This window comes from Uloborus diversus, chromosome 4 (assembly GCF_026930045.1).
Source record: "Uloborus diversus isolate 005 chromosome 4, Udiv.v.3.1, whole genome shotgun sequence".
NCBI lineage: Eukaryota > Metazoa > Arthropoda > Arachnida > Araneae > Uloboridae > Uloborus > Uloborus diversus.
The window spans coordinates 150,716,844-150,743,430 of record NC_072734.1 but is presented as its reverse complement, the minus strand read 5'-3'; the positions used below and the strand labels follow the sequence as shown (position 1 = coordinate 150,743,430).

General features: G+C 33.6%; 1 protein-coding gene across 1 annotated transcript in view; it reads left to right on the top strand.

Moving 5' to 3' along the window:
• Positions 1-7,236: 7,236 nt before the first annotated feature.
• Positions 7,237-26,587, top strand: part of LOC129221115 (pre-mRNA 3' end processing protein WDR33-like) — a 45,463-nt gene continuing 26,112 nt past the window's right edge. The window contains 4 exon segments of the mRNA XM_054855562.1: positions 7,237-7,349; positions 18,779-18,859; positions 22,814-23,046; positions 24,726-24,794. Coding sequence (XP_054711537.1) covers positions 22,831-23,046; positions 24,726-24,794 — 285 coding nt within the window. The 5' untranslated portion in view covers positions 7,237-7,349; positions 18,779-18,859; positions 22,814-22,830.

Genomic DNA, 26,587 nt, shown 5'->3' with positions numbered 1-26,587 from the left:
CTCTTCATAGCATATACTCGAAGATAATTTAAAATTCTGTTTTTGGATTTCCACTTCCGAAAAATTGCTGCAGGAGAAACCCTGAACCTATGCTCCTCTAACATCACCAAATATTGTCAAAATTGAGTTTTTAAGACTAAAATTTCAAAAAATTTCTGGGGGAGAGGCCCCCCGGAACTCCCTATTTCAGACTCAATGTTAAATTTTCCATTAAGTTTATTTTGCTAATACTTTAATGACTCCGAGAAGCCAGAAAGCTAAGTCCACTCTCTCTCTTTGTTATTGATACATGCGTTTGAAAAAAAAATAAGGGACTGCCATACCCGTACCCGACACCTCCCACCAGGTTTTTGACCTCGTACCGCGTCTGGGGTTCGTCAGGGTATGGCAGTATAAAAAAGGGAATGTTTATGATAGGGCCCTGTAATGTATGTTTTTGTCGAGGGACCCATCATGTTCTAAGACGGCCCTAGTCTTTCACCCATGAACATCGCTAGATCTGTTTCATAAAACAGGGCAGTTAAGTTACTTGTTATGACTGCAGAAAAGGACATACTAGCCAAGCAGTGATATTATTACGGAAATATTCAATCAAGTTCCGGGCATTATAAAAATACTTAAATGGACAATTACAATCATTATTTTCCTCAAAATAAGGTTTAGCTAATACTGTATGAATTTGTTCACCATAAAAGCACAGAAGTGTTCCTATCTGTTAAATTTTGTTTAAATCAAGCGCGGATCCAATGGGGGGTCATGGGGGTCATGACCCCCCCCCCCCCTAGCTAGACCAAACATAGCCCAACAAAGTCTGTTTAAATCTTCCAGCTGCAGATTTTTTCGAAAGAGAAATTGAGGATCACCCACTTTATGAACAAATTTAAATTATATCCAAGTGCAAAATTATAGGGGGGAGGAGCAAGTGTGGATCCAAGGGGGGGCCATGGGGATCATGAGCCTACTCCCCTTAACCAGACCAAACATTACCCATCAGATCCTTTTTATTCTTACAGTTACAGATTTTTTCGAAGGAGAAATTGAGGATCACCCAGTTTGTATAAAAAATTTAATTACATCCAAGCGCAAAATTTATGGAGGGGAAAAGCGTGGGTCCAAGAGGGGGGATCAAGAGGGTCATGACCCCACCCCCCTTAACCAAACCAAACATTACCCACCAGATCCTTTTTAATCTTCCAGTTACAGATTTTTTTCGAAGGAGAAATTGAGGTTCACCCAATTTGTGTACAAATTTAAATTATATCCAAGCGCAAAAATAGGGGGTGGGGGAAGCGTTTTTGTATTTAAATTAGAAAGATTTTCGTGCTGAGAGCTCTGGCTTTAAGCAGTTTGAAGCAGCATATTGCAGTTATATATAGACTGTTATGCATATCTCAACACAAAATACCTGGTACCTCTAAAAAACGAGACAATATGTAGAGGCTTTGCTTTAAAAAAAAGTAAAGAGGGGGGTGGGGCAGGGGTTAAAGTATTTTTTGTTGGGTATTTATAAACAAATTCTGGCAAATAGGTTTTTCTTTAAAAACCTGGAATTACTTCTTGGATTTTTTTTTTTTTAAAGAGGAATATATTGTTTGAACAGATCATTGCTAAACCTCTTTTGCGGTTACATCTATATTTGCACATAAACAATTAATATTCGCAAAAGAGTTGTTTTGCGGAAAATAAATTTCTTTAAGTGTGCGTAAAACAGTGAAACCTCGCTTAACGTACACTCCTCATTTCGGACAGGTTTTTTTTTTCCCTCCTTTTTCTAGGATTAAAACATTAAATTTCCCCTTATTAAAGTGGAGACTCTCAAACTCGGTCACGGATACAACTTTTCTTGTAAAAAGGATTTTTACTCTCATTAAAACGGACTCTTCGACAATTTTGATGAAATGTGGTTAGTTTTCAATCTTAAAGCATTTTTGCCACAAGTGAGCGAACTTTCTCGACACTGCGGCGTTTAAAAACCTGGTTAAGAGCCTCAATGTGTGAGGAACGCCTTGTGGGGCTTTCTCTCTTAAATATCCACAGAGACATTGATGTAAACATTGACTACATAATCACTAGATTCGCAAAGAAGTCGAAAAGGAAGTTAAACTTTGTCTTGTGAGAAAATGTGTGGAGAAAACCGTTCAGAAATACTAAAATAATGTTTGGAGGGGACCCCAGAAATTGAAAAGCGCTCACCTTCACCAATGTTTTTTTTCATAACAAAGTTTTCATGAATTTATTTTCAAATGTTTTTTAGGATCCCTTAAGGTTAATTAAAATTCTTTTTAGTGCATAAATATTACACACTAACACACTTTTGATGTGGAGGTAAAATATGTTTAACATTTCAAGCCAATTTAGTAGGGGAATGTGGGGAAAAGTGAAATAGCAGGGCAAAGTGAAATGGTGAAATATCTACTCTGTTTTCAGCGCTACTTAACTAGTAATATTTTAACTATGTAGTAAGATGTGTCATGTGTAGTCTATTCCAGTCAAGAAAAAATTACCTCCGAAAATCTAATCGTATGATAATACAAGCAATTTTTAAAAAATGATACTCAAATTGTAATATTTTGTTGTAACTCAAAAATTATTTTGATATTATCGAATGATGAATTGGGACCTTCTAATATTCGGTGCAGTATTTATTTAATTAATATTTAGTTTACTTGTGTTTTTAATATTTCTCACTTTTAGTCAAAGTCACTCATTCAATCATCTAAATCACCCGCGTTTTATTTACTTAGTAATTTGATCAAAAATATTTTTCACAATGGAATAGAACATATTTCATTCGAAAAATATTTCAATTTTCTCTTTGCCCCATGGAAAAAAAAGTGAACATTTTCCACTTTTTTATTTGAAGAAACAATTTTACTGCCAAAAATCAAAAATAAGGTTTCAATGCAAGTTTTGTTATAAAATACAATGTTTTTTCCTTATGTACTGTAATTTTCAAAACAAATTTCCAATTTGTTCATTTTGAAAAAGCTCAGTCATGTTAACTATTTTTTTTTGCCCCACATTCCCCTACTAAAAACCCTGTATAATTTCACCGAGATGCTATAAAATAAGCGGATTCAATTAGAAACATTGTCATAATGATTATTACACGAGGCTAAGGTTTTTAATTATACCCATACTTCATTTGAGTTTTTATAAATTAATTTATGTGTTAACTATAAAATATTATGTAACTAAGAAAATCATACCTTCATAACGTGTAAGTTTTACTGTATTTAGTTTATAGTATATTAACATTAGTAGTTGTATTATATTTTATTTTATGTAGAAATTATTTCTTTCAAAGTAGTTGTCGATTTGTTCTTAATGCCCTGATACAGATGACATACCATTTTGATACTAAATGCCGTTTCTATTAATATTATATGGCTTAGCCAAGAAACTACCATGCGATTTTTTTCATTCTACATTTTTTATAAGCTAAAAAATAAATCTATTGTTTCCAAAATAGCTTCTTGGATAGAAATAACTCTTCTAGGCTACACATAATTTTAAAATGCTAATAGTTGATTCCCTCAAAGAGGAATTAACAGACGAAACGCGGTATTAGGTTCTTCGATGAATTAAATGTTTTATGCCGCTCTGACTCCTAAAGTACAGTTGACTCTTTTCATTAATTTATTCCTTTGGGTGGGGCCTGAACCCCCTGGACTTCCCCTAAAATCTGCTACTGACTATTCAGTATGGTATTTGTACAATTTGAAATTCTTGTTCGTTTTATAATTTTTTCTTTTCCATTTAGTATAATCTAGTGCGTTGACCAACATAAATGACTGCTGCTGCTCCTAGTTCAAATTAGAAAAATCAGGCCTCCACAAAGTTTAAAAATTGTAACATTTTGAATATACATAGTTTTCTCAGAAGCATACTGTATTTTTTGTTGAGGGGTGCGCCGGAGCATAGCTATTTTCTTCTTCATTCCAGGGTCTCATACACATTCACACGTGTCGTACTTGCTAACGGCGAGTGTTGAATCCTCGCAAGTACTCAAGTCTTTCAAAGTAAATCAATTCATTTTTCCAACTATTTTTCTTTCTTCCAATAAATTTAAAACTAAGATAAAACATTGTTTTTTTTTTTTTGTGTGTGTGTGTGTGTGTGTGATTATTAAATGCATTCCACATTAGTTTGTTTTCCAAGCACGACAAATCATTGTGGGTGCAGGCCCAGATTTTTTCGTTTTAAACTACTTGAATTTTTTCTACAAATTCGTTTTGGCAGGGGTTTTTTGGGGGAGGTTGTTTCTAGGGGTATTTTCTCTTTTTCGGGTGGGGGAAAGGTCTCCGATGAATCAAAATTCTTAAAATTTTTGCGCATATTCAAACTGTTTTTTTTTTTTTTTTTTTTTTTTTTGATAGATGCTGTAACTAGTTTTTCTGGAGAATTTTGCGAAATGCTTTGAATTCGTTTTCAGAATTTCGTGTTGTTCTTTGTTTAGCTTCGGTAATTTTAAACGCATAATATTTAAAAATAGTTTCCTCATCATACAAATTACATGTGCAATTTACCATAGAAATAAAATTGTGTCTTTGAATGAGCTTTTCTCGTTGATGGATAAAATACATTAAAATTCCTTCCCTAATAATAATTTAAAAAAAAATAAAAAAAAAATGAGTGAACATGAACTTTTGAATGAAATGGGAGAGTATAATAGTTCGGCAAAACAATAAAATCAGTACTTTTCATAATATTCAAGTTTCACCCACGTGCTTTTAATTGCTATGGAGATTTACTAACTAAATGTTTACGCGTATGTTTTTTTTTTTTTTTTAGTTTTTATTCTTATTTCAGGTCAAAGCAAAATTGAACCTTCAAACAAGCTAGGTTATTTTTCATGGCAGAATTTTAAAGTCAAAAATTTTTATTCTGTCTTAAGAATAACCTTGCTGGTAATTAATATTTCCTGAAAAAGAAAAAAAGAAACTAATGTATGCTTATGAAGATAATTTTTGGAGTAATTTATTCAGAAAAAATAAAAGGTAAGAATTATCAATATCTTTAATTTTTGTTCATATTTTATTGAAACGTTTGTAAATGATAGGGAAAATGATAAATTGTATTAAATTCAGCCATTTTATCATTTTATGTTAATATGACTGAAAATTATTCTTTACACTCGTTCTTCTAAGAGCACCTCGTAATACTTATTTTTATTAATGAAATGCTACAGTTAAAGTAGATAACATTGGAAGATAGTTGGTTTAGCGTTGAAATTCATACTGGAATAACGTTAGAAAATGTAGGTTAAGCGTTGTTTTTTTTACATCGAAATTACGTTTGGAAAGTTAGTTTACTGCTGTGTTTTACATTGGAACAACATTAGAAAATGTTGGTTAAGTGTTGCTTTTTACATCGAAATTACGTTTTTAAATGGTTAGTTTACTGTTGTATTTTACATTGGAATAACATTGGTTGAACGTTGTATTTTACATCGAAATTACGTTTGTAAATGGTTAGTTTACAGTTGTATTTTACATTAGAATAACGCTGGAAACTAACCAATAACCAACCGTTGGATAACCGTTTTCCGACGTACCATTTTAAGGTACGTTCCGACGTAAGATGCCGATGCTGGTCCAATGTAATAGGATAACGCTGGACCAATGTTCGTGTGCTAGCTGGGTTCAATACCAACGTTTTCAGATTCTTCATACATAACGAAATATGGGAACACTATGATTTAGACCGAAGAAACTCCCTTTTTTTTGACGAGCATGTCGTAACCAGCCCCCCCCCCGACCAAGATACCGTTGTTTGTGGGTACACGTTTGGTGACCCCCCCCCCCCTTAACCGGGGCCTAGATCCGCCCTTGGTTTAAATAAAATATATTTAGGTGTTAAGAATAATTTCCTCATATTTGAGTGATATCCCAATCGTTAGGTGAAATTTAATATCTATAAGAGCTATGATGGGGCCGCTACATCTCCTAATGCCAGAGCCGATTTTTTCAACCATCCACCACTTAAATCTAGCGTAATATCGTCGTTACCTTAAGGGACAACCCAGGGAGGTAGAAGACAACTAACGTGAGTGAAGGGCTGCGTGCGGACTCTAGGTGGCACCGAGGCTACGTTTCCGAATGCACCCAAGGTGTGTTTCGAGCTGTATTGTCAATTCTGGAAGATTTTGTTTCAAAAAATCAAGTAAACTCTTTATAAAGCAATCAGAAATATTTTAATATTTTAAACAGCTGTAGTATTGAGGATGCTTTGTCTGAAAAGATGTGGTTATTCTTAATGCATCAATTATTCATAAACTGTAGATTTATTGGTTTTCTTTTCCTATTTTGAACTGTCGTATTGGTATTTGTTGCATGTCCATTCTTTGACTCTTTACAGTTTACAATCATTTCATATCTTTTTGCATTTCTGACTTTTTAGCTTTGATCTATTGTCTTACTACCTTCCCTTTGTCCCTGTTGGTATTTATTTCTACACAGGAAGATTGCATATTATTATTTGCACTGATTGATTATTTTCGTGCCGATAAACACCAAGTTACTTTTTAAAATGTAGCTAGAATATACTTGTATCATAGTAGATCCTAGTTTAGCTATAGTATATACTACTCAGGATCAGTTTCCCGAGTCGTTTACACTGAAAAATATTTTTGTACCTCACATTGTCACACTTAAATAATGACTAGGATGATCGTAAGTAGTATGAGTGATAAGACATATTTTCTTACTTATGATGCCTTTTTTAGATTTATCAGAAAGATTAACTGTTAAACAAGAGTTTCTACAAATAGAACAGATTAGAGTTTTTCATTTTCGTTCAATAAGTTAAAATACACGAATGATATTTTTTTCCTTTGCTTAAAAGTTTAACATGCAGAACAATAGGAAATCGCCATCGTTTCCTATTTAGATTCTCTCTCCAGATGGCGTAATGGTTACTTTCAGTTCCCAATTTGATTAAAATTAATAAATATTTGTTTTCGTAATTTCTTTTATATAATTGACCATTTCCCGTCATAAAAATAAAAAAATTATATAATTAAAAGTTCTGCATTGTCCCCTTGCACTTCGAATTATCCAAGTTTGACTGAAATCGGAATCTTTATTCCATAATATTAAGTCAAGCCTTGGTTTAGTATTTTGAACTTCCGTTTACAAAATTGTAAATTAAGTTGGCAACAACGTGGAAAACTTCATCGAAACGTTGTTTATCGAAGACTTTTCTCAACTTCTGCATGGATTCTTGTGATTAATAAACAAATTTGCCGCTGATTTTCTTCAACTCTGTTTTTATAATAGATTCTGAATTTTTTTTTGAAACAATCTGCATCTTGAACTTTAATGACTACTTCCTTAATTACTAAACAGGTAGATTTCAGATGACTGGACTGAATTTTAAAATCAGTCATCAATTTTCTTTAAAAGATCGATTAAATTTGTCAACTTTTATCTGTACAAATATATCTTTTTGAATAGACACATGTAAGATTATTTTATAGCCCATTTTATAACGTAGCATTATTTTTCTTAAGAGGGCATTATTTTGGGAAGTCGTTGCACTATAACAAGTGCAGTGCCTCACTGAAATAGTAGGCAAATCATTAGTGAGACTGGATTTCTCCTTTTTAGTATTGTGTTGATCGCTTGTATTGCTAAACGGCAGTATTTTTGAAAATTTTCTATGAAATATGTACTCAGTTAAGTTTACGTACCAGCTTTTAGAAATGAAAAGCAAAGTTTTTTCCGAAACTTTTTACGATTAAAATTATTAATTCATTATCTACAGGTTTTTTCAAAAGTTCCCGAGCAGTTAAATTCAGTTATTGGCAGGAAAACTGCATGACTCCAAAGTTTTTCATTCAAATGATAAGTTACAACTGGTGCAAGACTTGGGTATCATGAAGCAGGGTTTCTCAAGCTTTAATGTTCTGTGCCTCCCTTTGAACTGGTGTGAGGTTAGCTGGGGTCCCGAGAGTTGACTATAAAATGAATAAAATTACTTTTTGACTGCCGTGGAACCTTGCAAACGTGCCTGAAGTCAGCTCTGTTGGCGAATTTTTTTTTTTTTTTTTCACGCAAGATGTAATGTAAATTGAATTAATGCATCCCACATCACAGATGATTATTTAAACTTCTGAAAAACAATAAATTTATGATCTATACATGAAACACATAAATACAAATTTCACTGTACTGAAGCTTGTACTGAGAAGAGCCGAGTGCTTACATGGCATAAGTGGAATGTGGGGATATTTATTGATGTTAAAAAGAAGAGATTTTCAAAGGCTTTTCCCCCCAGGAAGTTTTTTGAAAGTAAAATCCAACAGTCACAATAGTTAATTTGGTGACGTTGGAGGGATGGATGGGGTTTTAAACTGTTCTGTGGAAAGTTTTTGAAATATGAGATCCTGGAAATGTGATTGTGGGCCACCTTTGAGGACGTCAAGAAAAAGGATGGAGTTTAGTACTCTCCTCCATAATTTTTTAGAAATTGAAGTTCCTAAACTTAGTTTCAGAGGCTGCTTTGGAAACTTTCTCCGGCAGTTTTTCTTTTTTTCATGTAGTTTTTTAAAGAATGAGCATCAGTTGCGAATGGAAGAGCTTTGCTCCCCAATGCCACCCCTAAGGTATGACCCTGAGTAGGGTTTCCAATCCTGTAGTTTTCTCGAACTCCGTAAACCATTTGTATGAAGTGCAAAGTCTCTTCATATAGTAGAGACCAATAAACAATTATCGTTTGGTAAGCTCAAGTGCACCCTTTGCTTCATACGGAATGGGAAGGGATTTTTGCTCAAAAAATAATGAGCTTGATGAAAACACATGCTTTGACTCCTTGGAAGTTGCTTTTACAGAGTTTAGATAATTGTGGACATTTAGCAAAAGATCCCCTTAAAGTTAATGTCCATCTAAAATAGATTTTTCTTTTCTTATGGGAGTATGCTTGACTTTTGCTCAAGAACTGCAAATTTCAAACAAAAACGATGTTTCTTTGACTTTTTGTATCCAATTTTGCTTGCATTAAGAATAACCCAACCTTGTTGCTGCATAAAAATTGGTCATTGTATCAGTGCATTTGATTCATCGCAGCAGAGAGAGAACAGAACGCTGGTTGGTTTCACCAAGTCACCGTCTTTGTGTAACTTCGCTAGTTTTACCTCTCTCTTAAAAGAGATATTCAAAAACTTGAGCGGTTTAACCTACTGCAAGTTAGCTTGTGTTTTATCCAAGTTTCTGTCACCTCTTTTAGAGTCATGGGGAATATTGTAGATTAGTCAGCTGATTCATCCAAAAAAAAATTAAGGCATACATTATAATAGGTTTTTAATCGGATCTCCTTCAGAGAAACATATTGTGCACTTTCTTCTTTGGAGAAAAATATTGTGCTTTTTTAGTAAGTTAAAGGTTTTAAATGTTTCCCTTGACGTTATCAAAGCATTTCCAACATTATATTCAGGCTTCTCCAGCGAATTTTTCAATTTGCAATGCAATTTCTCAATTTTTCCTAAAGCGTAATTTTCTGGGTTTAAAAATTTCTAATAGTTTTAAAAAACTATTATAATTCATAGGCAATTTCTGAATTGCTGACTTATCAAAACCAGAACCTTGAATGAGGATACCTATTAATTATCAGAAAAATATACTCTATTTTTATTGTGTTCTTAAATGGTAAATCCATCGTTAATCATACTCGAAGGTTTTCTTGCAAAAATGCGAGGAAGAGGTTTCAGACTTAATGCTCGTGATTTTATGAGCAGCAAAAGCTTTAAAACATTTGCATGGAAGATCTTTGGAGGATTTTGCTCTCATTCTTGTGGGATTAATATGCAAAATATCATTCGGGATTGGAAACCCTAGCCCTGAGGTGCAGAAACATGTAGCAATAAATGGAATAGCAACTCATCAAAGGCACAATGTTAAACTGGGCTCTAAATTTAGATTTTAAAATTTAAAATAAGAGTATCTATATTTTAAAAAATGAAACATGTTGAAAACCCACTAACCCCGATGTTATTTGCAAGCAATACTTGATGAAAACATTTAGTTATGTTGTATTATTTGTTTGTTGTTACACTATTGTTATTATTTTTAATGAAAAAGCGAAAGCTTTTTAAATCCAAATCTGATGTAAAAGAATGCAACTGGTGGTATCAATACATAGGAGTGCCCCTCCCCCCTAAGGGCAAGGGTGCCCCCCCCCCTAAAATTCATCTTTATGTTGTTAAAATAAATCACACAAAACTATTCAAACTGGCCATGTACTTTACCAATATTTATTATAGCTGGTGCATATAGGATTAATGAACCATGTATTAAGTCTTGAGATCTACATGAATTACCTTGGTATCAGGTTGGGTTCAAGACAAAAATATTGTTCTTGAGGGATTTGCAAACTATATAATTTTAAGAACCTCTGGCCTATATATAATATTGTTTTCCAACGTTCACTGTAGAAATATTTTTAAAGGAAGACCCTAAGATTTTGTCATTATCTTAACTTTGCCAAAGTTAGATTACTTAATCTTGAATTTTTAATATCAGTTTCAAAAAATTTCAGAAGAAGCCTCCGATTCCTACCATCACCAAAAATTGATTTCAAGTTTGAAACAAATTTCTGTGGGAACCCCAAGACCCTCTCTTTCCTTAAGGTTACAAAAATGCCAAGAATTATGGTTTTTGATACAAATTTTGAAAATTTGTCTAGGGGTGGACCCTGCAACCATCCCTCGGACCTCTTAAGGGGAGGAGGGGCACGTTGTTCTCCTTTTTCACTTATCATTTTTTATCTCATCAAAAAATTTAATGATCACTTCGATTTTCTACAATAAGTTTCATTAATCACTTCTCAACCCCACAGATTTTTTTCGGAAGTGTGTTGAATTGATAAACTTTTTTTATATTAATTTTTTAACAAAACTTCGTAAAGTGGATCAACGGGCCCCACGGGTGGGGCACGTTGGTCCGCCTTGTGGGGCAGTTTGGACCACATAACTCAAACAACATTTGTTACACTTTTAGTGATAAATACTATTAAACTTTGTAACTACCTTATTCTCTGTTGTGTGTAGAGTGAAAAATATTAAGTTTAACATATTAAATTGATTTTTTGATAAATCATCTTTATTTAAAAACAGCAATAAGCATTCACCATTAGTGCACAATTATTTTTTAAAAATCAAACGAAAAATCATAAAATATTGCTATAATTACAGTAGAAGACTGTTATAACGCACACATTGGGACCAGAGCTTTTGCGTTTTACTTTACAGGTTTTTGCGTTATATAGATCATTTCACAAATTTTGAAACTGACATTCAAAATATATCTATATATTAGCACTTCAGAATGAGTTTTATCTGCAATGAATATTAAAGCACCAATATTATAATTAGTTATTCACAAATAAATATGTTTTACAATCAAAAGAAAGTGCATTATCCTGCACTTCTGCTAGCTTCATGGCTCGCATAACAGCTGCATTTTGAAGAGCCATCTGGTATTTTCTTTACTATGAGTACAAATTTTACATTTAAAGCTTTGAATTAAGGTGGAAAGAGGAAAAACTTGAAAAATTTAATTTGGCTAACCATTTTTATGTTTACAAAGCAAAACAGAGGGATTTTTTAAGCTTCCAAAACCTATTGTTTACTTCTGAAAAGTTGTGCGGTTTATAGAGAATTGCGTTATATAGGTCGGCGTTATAATGGTCTTCTACTGTATTGAGATTTAAGAGCAAAAAAAAAAGTTTTTTAATTATGTGAGGTAGGTTGGTTGGTTCCATCAATCTCCCACAAAGAGTAGACCAACCTACCCCATCTTCTTGGTCTGAAAAAGTGATGTCATAATTACCAAAAATGCTGTGAAATCAGATACGTGATCCTGGAACCTTTTCAAAAGTCACGTCCAGGAAAGACGACTGTAGAATTTGTTTCGTTACGTTAGGAGAAAGAAGGGTGAAGGAGGCTCCCTCCTGAAATTGAAATGCGTTGTATGCTATTCTCAGAAGGAAGGTTCCGGATGCTCCTGTGGAAATTTCTGAAAACCAAATTTTTATCTATCTGTAGTGACATTTGAGATAGGGATTTGGGGGGAGTTTCATTCGCTGGACATTTTTTGAAATTGAAGTTTTAAAAACGTAATAATAGGCTCCCTTTGGAGGCGTTAGATGAGTTGAGGGTTTTAGATGTCTTCCAAGGACAACTTTCAAAATTAAAGTTTTAAAAGCAAAATTTTTGGCTATATTTGAGCAGCTTAGGTGAGTTTGGTGTTTTAAGGATCCTCCTCAGGGGGGGAAATGTTTCAAAATTGAAGTTCTAAGAACACATTTTAGGCTATCTTTCATTGTCTTGTAAGGGAAGAGATACAGTTTAGGGTTCGAGCACTCTCCTCAGAAATGTTTTGATATTGAAGCTTTAAAGGTGCAATTTAAGCTATATGTCGAGACGTTCGAAGAGGGTATGGATGCTTTCTCTCGGTAATTTTTCTGAAATTGAAGGTCTAAAAATGTACAATTAGATGATATTTCGATGCGTTAAGGAAAGGAAGATTTGGAAGCTCCGTCTGGAATTTTTTTGTCATCTAAAAGGCATTTTAAAGCTATTTTTGTTGATAATAGGGAAAGAAGTGGGAGACTGTAGAGCTCTCCCATCTAAAAACTTTTTAAATCTTATCTTTGGTTAAAAAAAGGAAGATTGAAAATTCCCAGCGGGAAATCATTTGAAATTGAACTCTCCTCCCCAAAAACTGCCCTTGTAGGTAATGTTGATCAAGTTAAGGAGAAAAACCAGTTAAATGGCTCTCTGTCCCGAAAATTAAAAAAATTGAATTCCTAAAACTGCAATTTTTACTTATCTTTGTGACATTAACTCCCTTGCGGTTGAGTTAAATGGACAAGATATCTCGTCAAAAAGGTTAAACTTACCTCCTTAAGGAAAAACCTCCTTAACTGCAAAGAGGTTAAGAAAGGGTGTGGGAATCAGAGGTTCTCTCCCAGAAGTTTTCCAAAATTGATGGCCAAAAAACAGAAAATTTGGCTCTCTGGTCACTTTTAGGTGAATCACAGACCACTTTTGAATCCACATTTAAATTTAACGCATTTAGAAGTTGCTGTGCGAGACCAGGGCCCATTTTGCCACCCTCTCTAGATCTGGTATCAGAGCCTGATTACTGAATAGGCCAACAAGGCCACGGCCTAGGGCCCCTAAATTTCAAAAAAAAAAATTAATGCAATGGCTAAAATTGTAAGGTTTGACAACTTAGGCGCCCCCAAAAAAAAGCGCCACTGGCCACAATATAAATATAGTTTTACAGCATGTTAGGTCACAAAGCACAACATAATGCAGTTTTTATTTTCTCCCTTCTGTACGAAAATTCTTAAGATTTTCAGTGTCTAATTCTATTTTGTTTTTAAACATTCTGTCTGTGGCATTGTTTTATTTAGAATGAGTTTGATTCTTTAGTGTCTGAATAATTCTGAAAATTTATCAAGCTTCTACTTTTCCTAGCTAAAAATGAAACAAATATGGAAGAACTTCAGAACCATGTTTTAGGGTTGCCATTTGTTAACAAAACTAGTAAGAGGTTGAGGAGACATAAAATTTAAAATAAAATAAAGTGGGGGAAAAAAAACTTAGATACTCCAAAATAATTTTAGTCCAAACTGTTAAAAATTCTTTACTGGTGTTGTAGGGAAATAATTAAAAATATTAGGGTGAATATTGAAAATTTCCCTATCCAAAACAGTTAAATAAAAACAAAAAAGAACTCTGAGAAGGTTTCTCAAAACATTTTTATTTCATTAAACAAATGAGAATAGGAACATAGCCAAAGAGGGGGTTTCTAAAACACTCCTCCCTCTTACTGCACCAAATATAACCTAAAATTATGTTTATAGTACTCTAAGATTTTTTGAAGGACAATCCCAAACTTGATCCTTTACTCTGATATCTTTAAAAGTGACTCATATGTTAAATGTGACTTATGTCATCAAAAATGACAATTATGTTTTTAGGACTTCAATTTCAAAACATTTACACGGGATACCAAATCCCATCCCCTCTCACAACATCATCACACATGGTCTATAGTTGCAATTTTAGGATTTCAATTAAAAAAATTTCCCTGGTAGTGCCACAGAGCTTACCTTCTCCTAATATCATTAAAGATTCAAATATTTCGTTTCTGGAGCTTTAATTCCAAAAACTTTCCATGAGACAGTTCAGAATCCTATTCGTTCCCCTAATGTCATAAAAAATGCATAAAAACTGCATCTTTAGCGGTTCAAGAACCTCGTATTTTAATAGCTTAGTTACACCCATATTACCTTTTCTGTTAAAACTCTTGCCCTAAATTGGTAGATATTCAGAGGATCCTTTCATTAATTTTCTATTTTCTGAAGTTATTTTCTACCGAGTGAACCCCTGATTGTGTGTAGGGAAACAAGGGGCATAATACAGTAAGTACCCTAACAGTTGGACATATTTTTTTATCATTAATTAGTAATCATGTATTATACTATCATGAGAGTAAAGTTCCTGCAGGCAATCAGAATAAGAAACTCTACAGCAAAGGTGCCCCCCCCAGAGCAAGAACCTGCTCTCAAAAAGAGAAAATTACCCATCAACCCAACCCCAATCCCCCCACCCCTAGATGGACACCCCTGGTCTGCTGTGTAAGCATATTTTCAGGTTTTAAAAAAAAATGTATTCTATAGTTCCATAAATTATTTTTAAAACAATTCTTGCAATTACTTATACATTGCTTGACATTGAAAATGCAACACCAAGAAGGAGTGTTCAGAAATTTATGCAAATTTTAGAGTAGACGTACATCACTGAGTTATGTAAATGATGTGAAATGCGCAGCTCTTTGACGCACGTGAAGTAAGATATAAGGGAAAGAATTTGCAGAATGGGCAATATTCGTGTCGTTATTTCTAACTGGAGAATTATCGAAGAAACTTTTTTTGTCTTGGACGATACGTGTAACGCGAGAGAATTCCAGGCCGCCATCAACAAAGGCACTTCCAGCTGATAGACGATTTTACGAGGGGTATGGTGATCGGACTGAGAAGGGAAGGCTGGTTTGTACGTCAAATCGCAGCTGATACCCACATGGATGCGAGCACGGTGCATCGGCTGTGCCAAAGATGGTTGGAGCAACGAAATGTGGCAAGATTGAGGGGTGTAGGGGCAGCCAGAGTGTGGAACACGTGGATCGACGCATCCACCGACAAGCTGTAGCAGACCCACAAGTCACTTGTTCCCCGATTCTGCAGCAGGTGCAAGATACCCTGAATGTTCCCGTGTCAACCAGAACCATTTCCTGTCGTTTGGTCGCAGGTGGTCTGCAATCACGGCTTTCGCTAAAAAGACTGCCATTGACCCCACAACATAGACAGCAACGTTTAGTATGTTGCCAGACTAGAGCGATAGATGACAGAATGGCGAAATGTCGTGTTCTCAGATGAATCCTGCTTCTGTTTATCTAGTGATATTTGCCGCATACGTGTGTGGCGTCGACGTGGAGACAGATCTAATCCAGCAGTAACTGGAACGTCCCACAGCACGACAACGTGGCATAATGGTTTGGGGCACAATTGCATACAATTCCATATCACCTCTAGTTCGTATCCAGGGCACTATTACGGCCTAACAATACTTGGATAATGTGCTGCTGCCGGTAGCAATCCCTTACCTTCAAGGACTACCTAATGCAATTTTTCAGCAGGATAATGCCCGACCACACAGTGCTTGCATCTGCCACATGCTCTCCAAGGCACACCGATGCTTCCCTGGCCACCATACTCTCCTGACCTGTCACCAATCGAACATGTGTGGGATGTAGGACTGGGCGATATCAGAATTTTAATACCACAATATATTGCTCTCCAAATATCGATATTTTCGATATATTCTTGGCGAAGGGCGGAGGGGTGCAAAGGATCGAAAGACAACAAAAAACATTTCCAAATATAATATTATTTCTCTAATTCAAAATTTTCCTGGGGGGGGGGAGGAGGGCATGCTCAATGGTATAGCTCAATGCATGACAAAAGTGCTTCGCAACGAAAAAGTTTTAAATATTCAATTCAATATTTTGTTTAAATCTTTCAATTTGAGCAGTCTCAATAATTTAATGTACTTTGAACTATATTTCGTATTGATGTCTTAAATAGTTTGTTTTTAGTCAGTTAATAGCTTTTGCTTTAAAACTTTTTATTTTTTAGCTGAGTAAGATTAAGTAAAATACTAATAATAAATCTTTAAAGACTGCAGCTATAAATGCACTGCAATGTGATATGTAACTTAAATATTTTCGGGGAAAAATAATTAAAATTAAAAAAATTATTTATTTATTTATTTTTTGAAAAAATCTGAATATTATCAGAATTAATGCAGTAAACTTCTTTTTTTGGCGTTTTTAAATAAATAATAAGACATTTTTTTATTTCAATGAAATTTTTCATAATTTTAAAAATCCACAAATTATGTATGTTGTTCATTTAAAATTTTTTTTAAAAAAAATGCTTAAAAATTGTATTTACTTTTTATCTTCATCCGACGATCTTAGAGAATCTTGGTAAACCATCCAATAAATGTCATCAATCGACAAGCTCAGCTTTTTCAATCATGGTATTTGTTACTCTTCCGAAAATGTGTAGAACTTTCACTAAGAACCCATGCACGTGCATGATAGAACTCAATTCCCTCTTCGTTAATGCGTACTACTTTCACAAATAACACTATGTCATCGCATTAACATTAATGCACACAACTTTCACAAAAAACACTATGTCAGCGCATTAACGGTAATGTCTGGGGAGAAGTTAAAAAGTTTTAGTTTCAGGGTTACCAGCGATAACGCTTTAAAATTGGATTACCATTTCAAGTGTGGCCTCGTGTTAACGGGCAACACTTGGGCAACACTTGTGATATGATTGAGCTGACAGTGTATTTTATTTCATCTCATTAGGTTTTTTTGTTATTCATTTTTTTTTTTAATACAAACATTTCTGTTCAGTATATTTCGCAAACCTTTTATTCAACATAATATCAATGGTTTACGTTTAATTATAATTATGAACCGTGTTGATACCTGCATTGGTTAAGTTTTAATTGTTGCATTAAGATCCTTTTTAACCAACACACATTCACTTTTCAGGGCCCACGAAAGGCCATATCAGCCTTGTCAGAAACTAGGGGCGTGGTCCTTAGCAGAGCCCCGCTCTTGAAAACTTTTTAGGGGGATGGGATCTGGAGACCAATCTGATAATGGGTCCACCTTGACCTTTGGCGGCCCTGTTAATTTTCCTTTGTACTATAAATAAAAATAAAATAACTGATTGAAGAATGCAGTTAATGTCTTGAAATTTCAAGCAATCATCTATCATACAGAACTATAAAAAGTTATGTGTTTTTGATTCAGTATTTCAATTTCTCCGTAATTATGTTCCATTTCAACCGATATATGGGACGGATAAAAATCTAAATATTGTTACCGTGGTAATAGTTATATATCGATATCTGACAATATATCAGTATATCGCCCAGCATTAGTGGGATGTGATTGGATGCCGTTTGCAGACTTCGTCCCTGCCTCGTTCAGAAGATGAACTGTGGCAAATGGTTGGAAGGGAATGGAGAACCATCCCTCTGGATACCATCCGCACCCTTATGGACTCTATGCCTAGACGTGTTTCTTTGTGTATCACTGTCCGCAGTGGTCCTACATGCTACTGAGCCGACGCCGTTCTCGCTCTGTATTCTGCCTATCATTTTGAAATTAAGATCATTTATTATTCCTCGCTGTCTCGTGTCTTTTTTCCAAATTTCATCACTTTCTGACCACTCCTTCTTGGTGTTGCATTTTCAATGTCGAACAGTATACTATAAAGGAAACATGGTATTTTTCAGAAATCCAAGCGTAAAACATGTAGGATTTTGGGAGTGGTATCATACATTTACATACATATACAGTCGGACCTCCATATATCGAAGTAGCAAATTGTCGGAAAAAAATTCGATATATAGAAATTTCAATATAAGGAAACGATCTTATTTTATCCTAAAAGTCTCCTAAAACATTAAAATTAAAGCTAATTTACGTGTATGAAACCCAATTTTAAATTAATACGAGCATCGGATTAAATAAAAGTTAATAATTAAAAAAATAACAGAAATTACATTTTTGCTCCTAAATACATCTTCATTCTTCTTCAATTCAACTTGATCCGCATATTAGGGGATTTTCGTTTTGACAATGTAGTCGAAAGAAAAGTAAAAAATCAATTATGCTTAACTTGAATGATTTTTACTGCAGCTAAAAAGACAAGGAATGATTATCAACAGACAAAAGGGGAGAACTTGAAACTGATTTTACAATGTTACTGGTTATGATTAAGATCTGAAATAAACTTGAGGGAATTTAATAACACCAGAACGAAACAACGATCTATCTACATACCCCTCAACCGCAGATTCCTTAAGAGTTTCGTAGCAACATTAAGAGAACATAATTTTTTCCCCTAATCTTCATTTTTCATCAGACAAAAAGTGTAAAAAGGAAAAAAAAAATCTATTAATGTTTCGAAAAAAATTCGATATGTAGAGATTTTTTCGATATATAGAAACAATTTTTCTATGTAATCAACATAGCAATTTGCTGGGATTTCGATATATAGAAAATTTTAATATGTGGAAGTTCGATATATGGAGGTTCGACTGTAATTAAATGCTATTTTTCTATTCTTTGTGTGTGTATTTTGTTCGGGTTTTCTTTATTTTATTTTTATTTTTCAGAATGAAGCCAAAATATATCCCTTCAGATTGGCAAAGAAATCTATTAATGTGGTTTAGTTAGTAGTATATATTGAAATAAAGGTATATAATTTTCAATTTTCAAAAAAAAGTCTCTTTTTCTGAAAAACTAAAAATTGTTATCTGTTCTATTAAATTTTTATAAAACATTTTCTTTCGATTTAATAGGGTGGTTTAATTATAAGATCACACAAAGAAAGCCTCTTAATGACTGCTTTGGAACCTGATTACTTTTTTTTACATTGATAAAAAGGTTCCTTTTGACCCTAACTTGGGGCAGATCCAACTTCTTGTTTTTGAGGAGGGTATTATCAAAACAGTCAAAATGCAATTTTGTATCACAAATTGGGGACGTGGGGCAAAATTTTTTAAACATAGGTTCTAAAAATGCATTTTTTGACTATATTTGGTCGCATAAGAGGGTCATCCACGCTTGACTCTAATTATGTATGAAAAATACACCAAATATCTCGGCTTTTAATACTGAAGGTAGAGTTATGTTTGACAGGTAATATCATACCTAGAGATTCTCAAATATTTTTTTTTCATTCTTACCGAAAATTTGAAATTGGTTTACACTTAAAACAGTTTTATGGTGTTTGTTTTATTGTACAGAGCATTGTCTTTGCTGAATCCAATGAAGAACTTCTAAGTGAGCACACCAACTGATGTTTGAGTTACCTTAGGCATTTTGAGGATTTATTTATTTATATATTTTAGTTTATTGAATAATCAGTTGCATGATTAAGCATGGCTATTCATTTTTGAAAATAGTTTAAATTATGATCAAGGTTTTTAGTTTGGAAAAGTTTTTTAACATGCTCAATTTCATCACATTTTGAATTTTTAATAAATTTAACTTTGGTTTTAAAATGTAGGTACAGTCAAACCTGTCCATCTCAAATTTTGCGGGACAAGAAAAATTGAAAGTTTTGAGATGCAGGGAAGTTACAAACATAAGTTAATGAAGATATTTGATGAAGTTACAAATATAAGCTATTGATACCAAGTCAGAAAGTTAACAGATTATTCTGCATTTATGTTTAACATTTTACTGTGCGACCTGTTGTGATTACAGGCTAGAAAGTATGCCAGTAGTAAATTTATACAGACCTTTAGGGATGAAAATTATTCTTAATTGATTGCAGAGATCAAAGCTGTCCCATATTTCCTAAAAATCCTATATTTATAACAACGAATTAAGAATTAAAAAATATATATACAAGCGTTCCTCGTATAACCACGGTTGATTCGTTTCATATAGTATCGAAACTGTATTATACAAGACTTTTTTAAAACTAACATTTTTACTTATTTCTAATATTAATTATGTATGTGCATGAGAAAAATCAGGTTAAGATGTATCGTGTTATATCGAAACTGTGTTCCGTGTTATACGAGACTTAGAAATAATGTAAGTCAAGGGATGTGTACCATGTTATATTGAAACCAAGTTTCATAAAATCAAAGTAAAAACTTATGAGAGTTATCAACTGTTAAGAGAATGTATTAAATAAAAATGAAATTCCATCATTTTTAAACATAGCTCCCGTGTTATATCAAAACCTTGTAGTTTTAAATTCAACTTTCGAAACTGTGTTATAATCACATATTTGGTACCATGTAATATCGAAACCATGATGTAGAAGTACCGTGCTATATGAGGGACCCCTGTATTTGCATTTAGTTACCCCAGGAACTGTTTTCCAAAAATTCACAGCACTAATAATCCATTACTGCCGCTGGATACTGTTGTGACTCCTAATGTGTGTTGGCCATAGACTAATAATAAGAGTAGACCGAGCTTCCCCAGACTTGCTGATGAAAAAATTGGTTCATGGATACATCATGTGACTGGTGGAAGGCTCGGCGAAAACTTTGGCGGCGTGGTTGCCAGTTGGCAGGATTATCTATAGTTTGGCACTCGGCATGTATTTTAAGACGTAATGTATTTTTATTATAATTTTTTCCCCAAGTGCAGAGATGATTTAATTGTTTTTCTTTTAGTTATACATTATTTTGACATTAGTAATTAGTTTTTGATCGCAGTTTTCAGTAACTTTAGTTTCATTCGGAATTACTACATCAGCGCTGGCGTAAACGTAATGGCGTAAACGTTTTGCTTTAACGCAAAAATGTACTAATCGGTATCTTAAATTGAAATTGTAGGTAAAAATCTTACCGTTTGCCGATTCTTTTTGGGCGCTTGCATCTTTAATTGCTTAACGAGTTATTAAAATTGAATAAAGAAAATGCACAATACTATCTAAACGAAAAACTCACTATATTAACAAAATATTTACAACTTAGAATAACAAATTTACAAATCAGACTCCATAAAAGATCATTCTTCCGTGTTTCATAAATTCTATTTATTTTATTTCTCGCTCGCATTGATCGTCTGCTACAATCAATGCCCGCTGTTGCTAGGATATCCACCAGTCACATGGTTTGGTTTATGAGCAGCAAAAGGGTTGCCATAGCTCAGTCTACTCTTATTATTAGTCTATGGTGTTGGCTATTTGATCTACACATGTTTCTATGAATGGCATAAATATAGCGATGTAGAATGTAGATGTTTGGAATTGATAATTCAATAGTGGATAGCCCTATCGATAAATTAAACCTATAAACTCATCAAAAAATATTAAAAAATTATAGGACAGGTTCATTTGATGAAACTTTTAAAGGTTGCACTCACTTTTTCCTAAGGCCAAGCTTCTGTGGAAAGCACCATTTCCATGAACAAGAGAATTGCAACAAAGAAATGATAAGCCAAATGAGTATGGACTCTATTACTGCTCTTAATACTATTGTTTCTGGAATATTAAAAGACTCGGTAAAAGACCAAACAATGGACATTGGCTGGAATCGAAAATCATTTGCTTTTACAAAGCCGCACACGCCAAAGAGAATCTAAGAGAAATGCAGAAAAAGAAATATGCCTCCGAAATGTAATCCAGGTCATAAAAAAAAAATCATCTGAGGTCACAAATGATGTTAGGGTTGACAAGGGGAGGGGGTTATAAAATTGTGAGTTTGTGATGGCGGGGAGGGAAAGAGCAACATGAACTGTGACCTCACACATTTTTTGTATATGTTTTTTATTTTGTATATAATAATATGCTTAAGAAATAGTGTGACATAGGGAGGGGGCAACTTGAAGTGTGACCCTTTGTGACAAAGGGAGGGAATGGAGTCAATTAAAAAAAAAGTATGACATTTATGGACAGCCCTTTTAATTAATGTATTTCATCACTTCTGGGTGTAACAGAGGGGGGGGGGAGGGAATAACAGATTAAATATAGAACTTAAATTCTGAATGACTGATACTGAGGCAAGTTAAGCATTAATAGAGACTGGAAAAGTTGAGGAAGAGACAAACAATTTTGTATAATATATTTTTTTTTGGCAAAAATATGAAATATCAGTAATGTCGTTCTGTGTTCATGTATAACAGCCCCAACAAATTTTTTGAGGAGTAAAATTCGAATTTGATGTGTAAATATGCTCAGATGGATATGATGAACTTGGAAAATGTAGAAATTAGCATAATAAATATAACTATTGTTTTTTTGTCATTGTGTTGTTTCTTTTGTTGATCTATTACAGTACAGTAAACTCCCGATTATCGGCAGTCGGATTATCCGCAGGTCTTTTAACAATTTTTTTCTTCAACGGTGGTGACTTATGATTATGTTATTGTTTGTTTTTAGCTTTTTCATACATTTTTTACTATCAATGTTACTGTTTTAGCTATAACTTTTCTGTATGTGTGAGCTTGATAATTATTTCTTAGTTATTGCATACACCAGTATCGTTTTTACCTATACTTCGGTTTATCCGTGGTTACCGTGTCACCCTAATCCACGGATAATTAGGAATTTACTGTATATAGTTTTATTTTTCAATGAACAATAATTAAAAATTTCTGATTGTGAATCGATATTTTGCTTCTGTACTGTGTGTGTCCTTTTAAATTTAAATTTTTATATTTTTCTTATTGTATTTTTCAAGCTTTCTACGGCATAAATATGCAAACTCCTCAAGTAGTTCCAGTCCAACGGTTCTCTTATGTGCCTAAATTCCAGCCACCTGCATTTCAAAAACAAAATCATGTTGCATTCCCAGCCCATCGACAGCATGCACAAACAGCAAACCAAGCAATAGAGTTTGATGGGAAAAGGCTCAGGAAAGCTGTTACTCGTAAAACTGTAGATTATAATTCAGCTGTGATTAAACATTTGGAAGTATGTAACATTTTATAATTGCTTTTATGAAAACTATTTTTTATTCTGCACTGCTAGACATTTTAAATACATGCCTACATCTGTTAATACCAAATATCCATCAAATCATATGATGTTTTTCATACATTTTTAAGCTTCGGTCATGCTTTTATTAAATGTTTTTTAAACAAATGTAAAATTTTCATTTGTGTAATATTGTCTGTTTTAATTCTTATATGAATTTAATAGCATTAATGTTTACACAGGTAATCACTCAAAGAGTAACAATTTAAAAAAAAGATTGTTTTCAAAGACAATCATTTTATGAAGTCTTAAGTCTTAAAATTTTACTTAATACTAAATACTTCATTAACCTCAGTTTTCAGAATTTATTTTTGCAGTAGGAAAAATCAAGTACCATTATGCTCTTCCGTTTATGATTACCTAAGACAAATTTTCTTTTAAAACTCTCTAACCTTTTGTTTCTTACGAAAATATTTTTTCTTTTTTTGATGATGTATTTTTGCTAATCCAAAATGACTTTGATGTTCCATTATTTTTCCTCATTAATTAATTATTTTCATCAAATACTTGTGTTGAAATGTTTTCACAACTATGCACAATGCTGATTTTAAGTAGTTCTGAATATTTATCTGGTTTGCAATTTTTAAAGTGCTGCTTTAGGAGGGGGAGGGGAGCTTTATTACCAGCATCATTTTTTTAAAACATCAGCACTAAAACATTAAAAAATACATGTGGTGAGATCTAAGTTTCAGTTTAATTGTAAACTCATAGAATAAGCCTAGAGTTCTAAAATTAAGCATAATGACAATAGATTGCTTTGATTAAAGTTGAACTTGGTGCGTTTAGAACTTACATAACTTCTTGTATTGTAAGTTTATTTTATAAGTATACAGCAATGTGAAATACACCGCCAGCTCAGTCAATTCCAGCCGAGGACTGCAGTTTCGTGCTTATTAGCACTCATCAGCCCGGCATAGGAGTGACCGAGCTGGAGGTGGAAAACCTCTTAAGGAAGCCAAGAGTGCCAAACAAACTGGTAGCAAATACGGAATTAGCACTGACCAGACGAGTGACCGAAACAATGGTTCGGTTCAACTCGAATTTTGAAAGCAAAGGCATGTATGTTCAGTAAGTTACCGCCCTGTAGCCAGGGCTAAGGCAGAAATACGTGAAATACACCGCCAGCTCAGTCAATTCCAGCCGAGGACTGCAGTTTCGTGCTTATTAGCACTCATCAGCCCGGGATAGGAGTGAACCATTGTTTCGGTCACTCGTCTGGTCAGTGCTAATTCTGTGTTAGCTACCAGTTTGTTTGGCACTCTTGGCTTCCTTAAGAGGTTTTCCAACTCCAGCTCGGTCACTCCTATGCCGGGCTGATGAGTGCTAATAAGCACGAAATTGCAGTCCTTGGCTGGAATTGACTGAGCTGGCGGTGTATTTCAAGTATTTCTGCCTTAGCCCTGGCTATAGGGCGGTAACTTACTGAATATACAGCAATGTATCTTTGACTTCATATTGTAATTTTTTTGGTGTATGTGAATTTCTTTTAAACATGAATTTTCTTCTCATATTTATATATTAAAGCATTGAACTTATTATTTAAATGCAAAATTCAAAAGCCTTTGTATTATTTACAAAAATAATTGTACAACAAATTAACCAATATAAAAATTTAGGCTCGAGTATGGCAAAGAGACTACCGAGACAGAAGAGCTATGCAACCAGATCCTGCATATTATACAGAGGTGTGTTGATAAACATTTATTTATTACTTTTTAAAAACCTTTGAATTAATTTTTATGTTTGAAAAGGTCGGGACGGGCCACTAGTAAATATTATAAAGGTACTATTTAGTTTGAAAACTTATCATAGGCAATATTTTTTTCTTTCACTTTTATGAGGTTTGAAACAAATTGACTTACCTCATTTCCAGATCAAGAGAGACGAACGTATAATTCCCACTAAACAACACAATCTTTCTGTATGTAACGTTGCACTATGTATCATATAGTTGTACATTTGTTGATGGTAATAGCATAAGGGAAATATTCATTGGATATTGTAATTAAAATTGGAAAAGTAATTGTACGGGAACCATGGGGATGCAAGGGATATGAGCCAAATGATCGGCTGCTGGTGCAGTAAGAACAATACTTGTAATCATATTATTCTGTAGTGAATTACATTAGGGTTGAATTCTATTGAAGAGATTAGACAAATTAAAATTGCGCAATAAAATTATTAGGGTATCGCCTTTAATTTAAGAAGCATAAAGAGGAGTCCAGAGGATTACCCTATTAAAGAAATTCTCCCAATTGCCCATTTTTTCTTGTTAGAAATAGGGAGTCTTTCTGTAGGAGATATTCAAATTAGTTTAAATGTGAAATGCTGAGTTTTATACCTCTAATTAAATTCCCTGCAGTTTCATTAAAAAAAACATCGCAGAAGCCTTTTGGTTGATTTTTGATAGTGTTGAATTTATTAACTTTTTCCATTTCCACCGGGTATACCGATCAACATAATTTACGTTCCTGGTTTTCATGTACCCAATCATGTTTCAATAAAACTTTTTTGTTGATTCTCTGCGGCGGTGGCAAACAATAGTCCCGTTGAGTGTCCACTTCATTCACAAATTTTACGTTTAATTTTAAGTTGCTTGACATTGAACGACAATCAATGTCTTCTGACGCTCTCCTTGCAATATGTCATCAAAGAGATCTTTTTTAAATGTTTGCCATAAAGCAATAGGGTTTAAAAGTTGACTTAAAAGTTAAAATATTTGTAAACAATTATCTGGGTTTAAGAGTGGAGTCAGAAAGTTATATGTGTAAACTAGTTTGTTGTTGTTTTAACTCTTAAGTTTGAAAGTACGGTAATTGTGTGCAATTACTCTTTCAGTTAATAATTTTCCAAACTAAATGTACTTAATTGAATGCATGAAAAATTACAACTTTAAGAAACACAAATTATTATTATCTGTATACACTACTTGAATTCAAAAAAACTAATTTTCCCGAAGCAAATCGCAGTTATATTTCATTTAATTAAATTTTGAAGCATAAATGTTATGTGGCTTTAAACAGTTTTTAATGTCCTAGGCTAGCAATGCAAGGAACCCGATCTTCTCTCAACCTCAAAAACAGAAAAAGTTTTGGTGATTTTCCTGCTGGCATCCTGATTTGTAACATGTGCCCATTCCTCAGCCTTCCATTTAAAGGCGAACCTTTAACTATTTTGTTATTCTGGATGCAGAGCAATCTGGGTTAATTTTTACGTATATAAGAACAAAAGAGTATGAAACATAAACTGGTAGTGAAGAGAACTTATAAGTTTTAAAAAATACTATAAAAACATATATGCAGAATTCATAGCCTATGTCACTCAGTAAGAATGCACCTTTCACATAGTGAAGAATTTTTTCAAATAGGTGCAGTGGTTCTGAAGATTATCTTGAACATATAAACACACAAAAATCCTCTCTCTCTCTTTATAATATTAGTATAGTTATTTTGTGTGATTAATTTCTTTGATTTGTTTT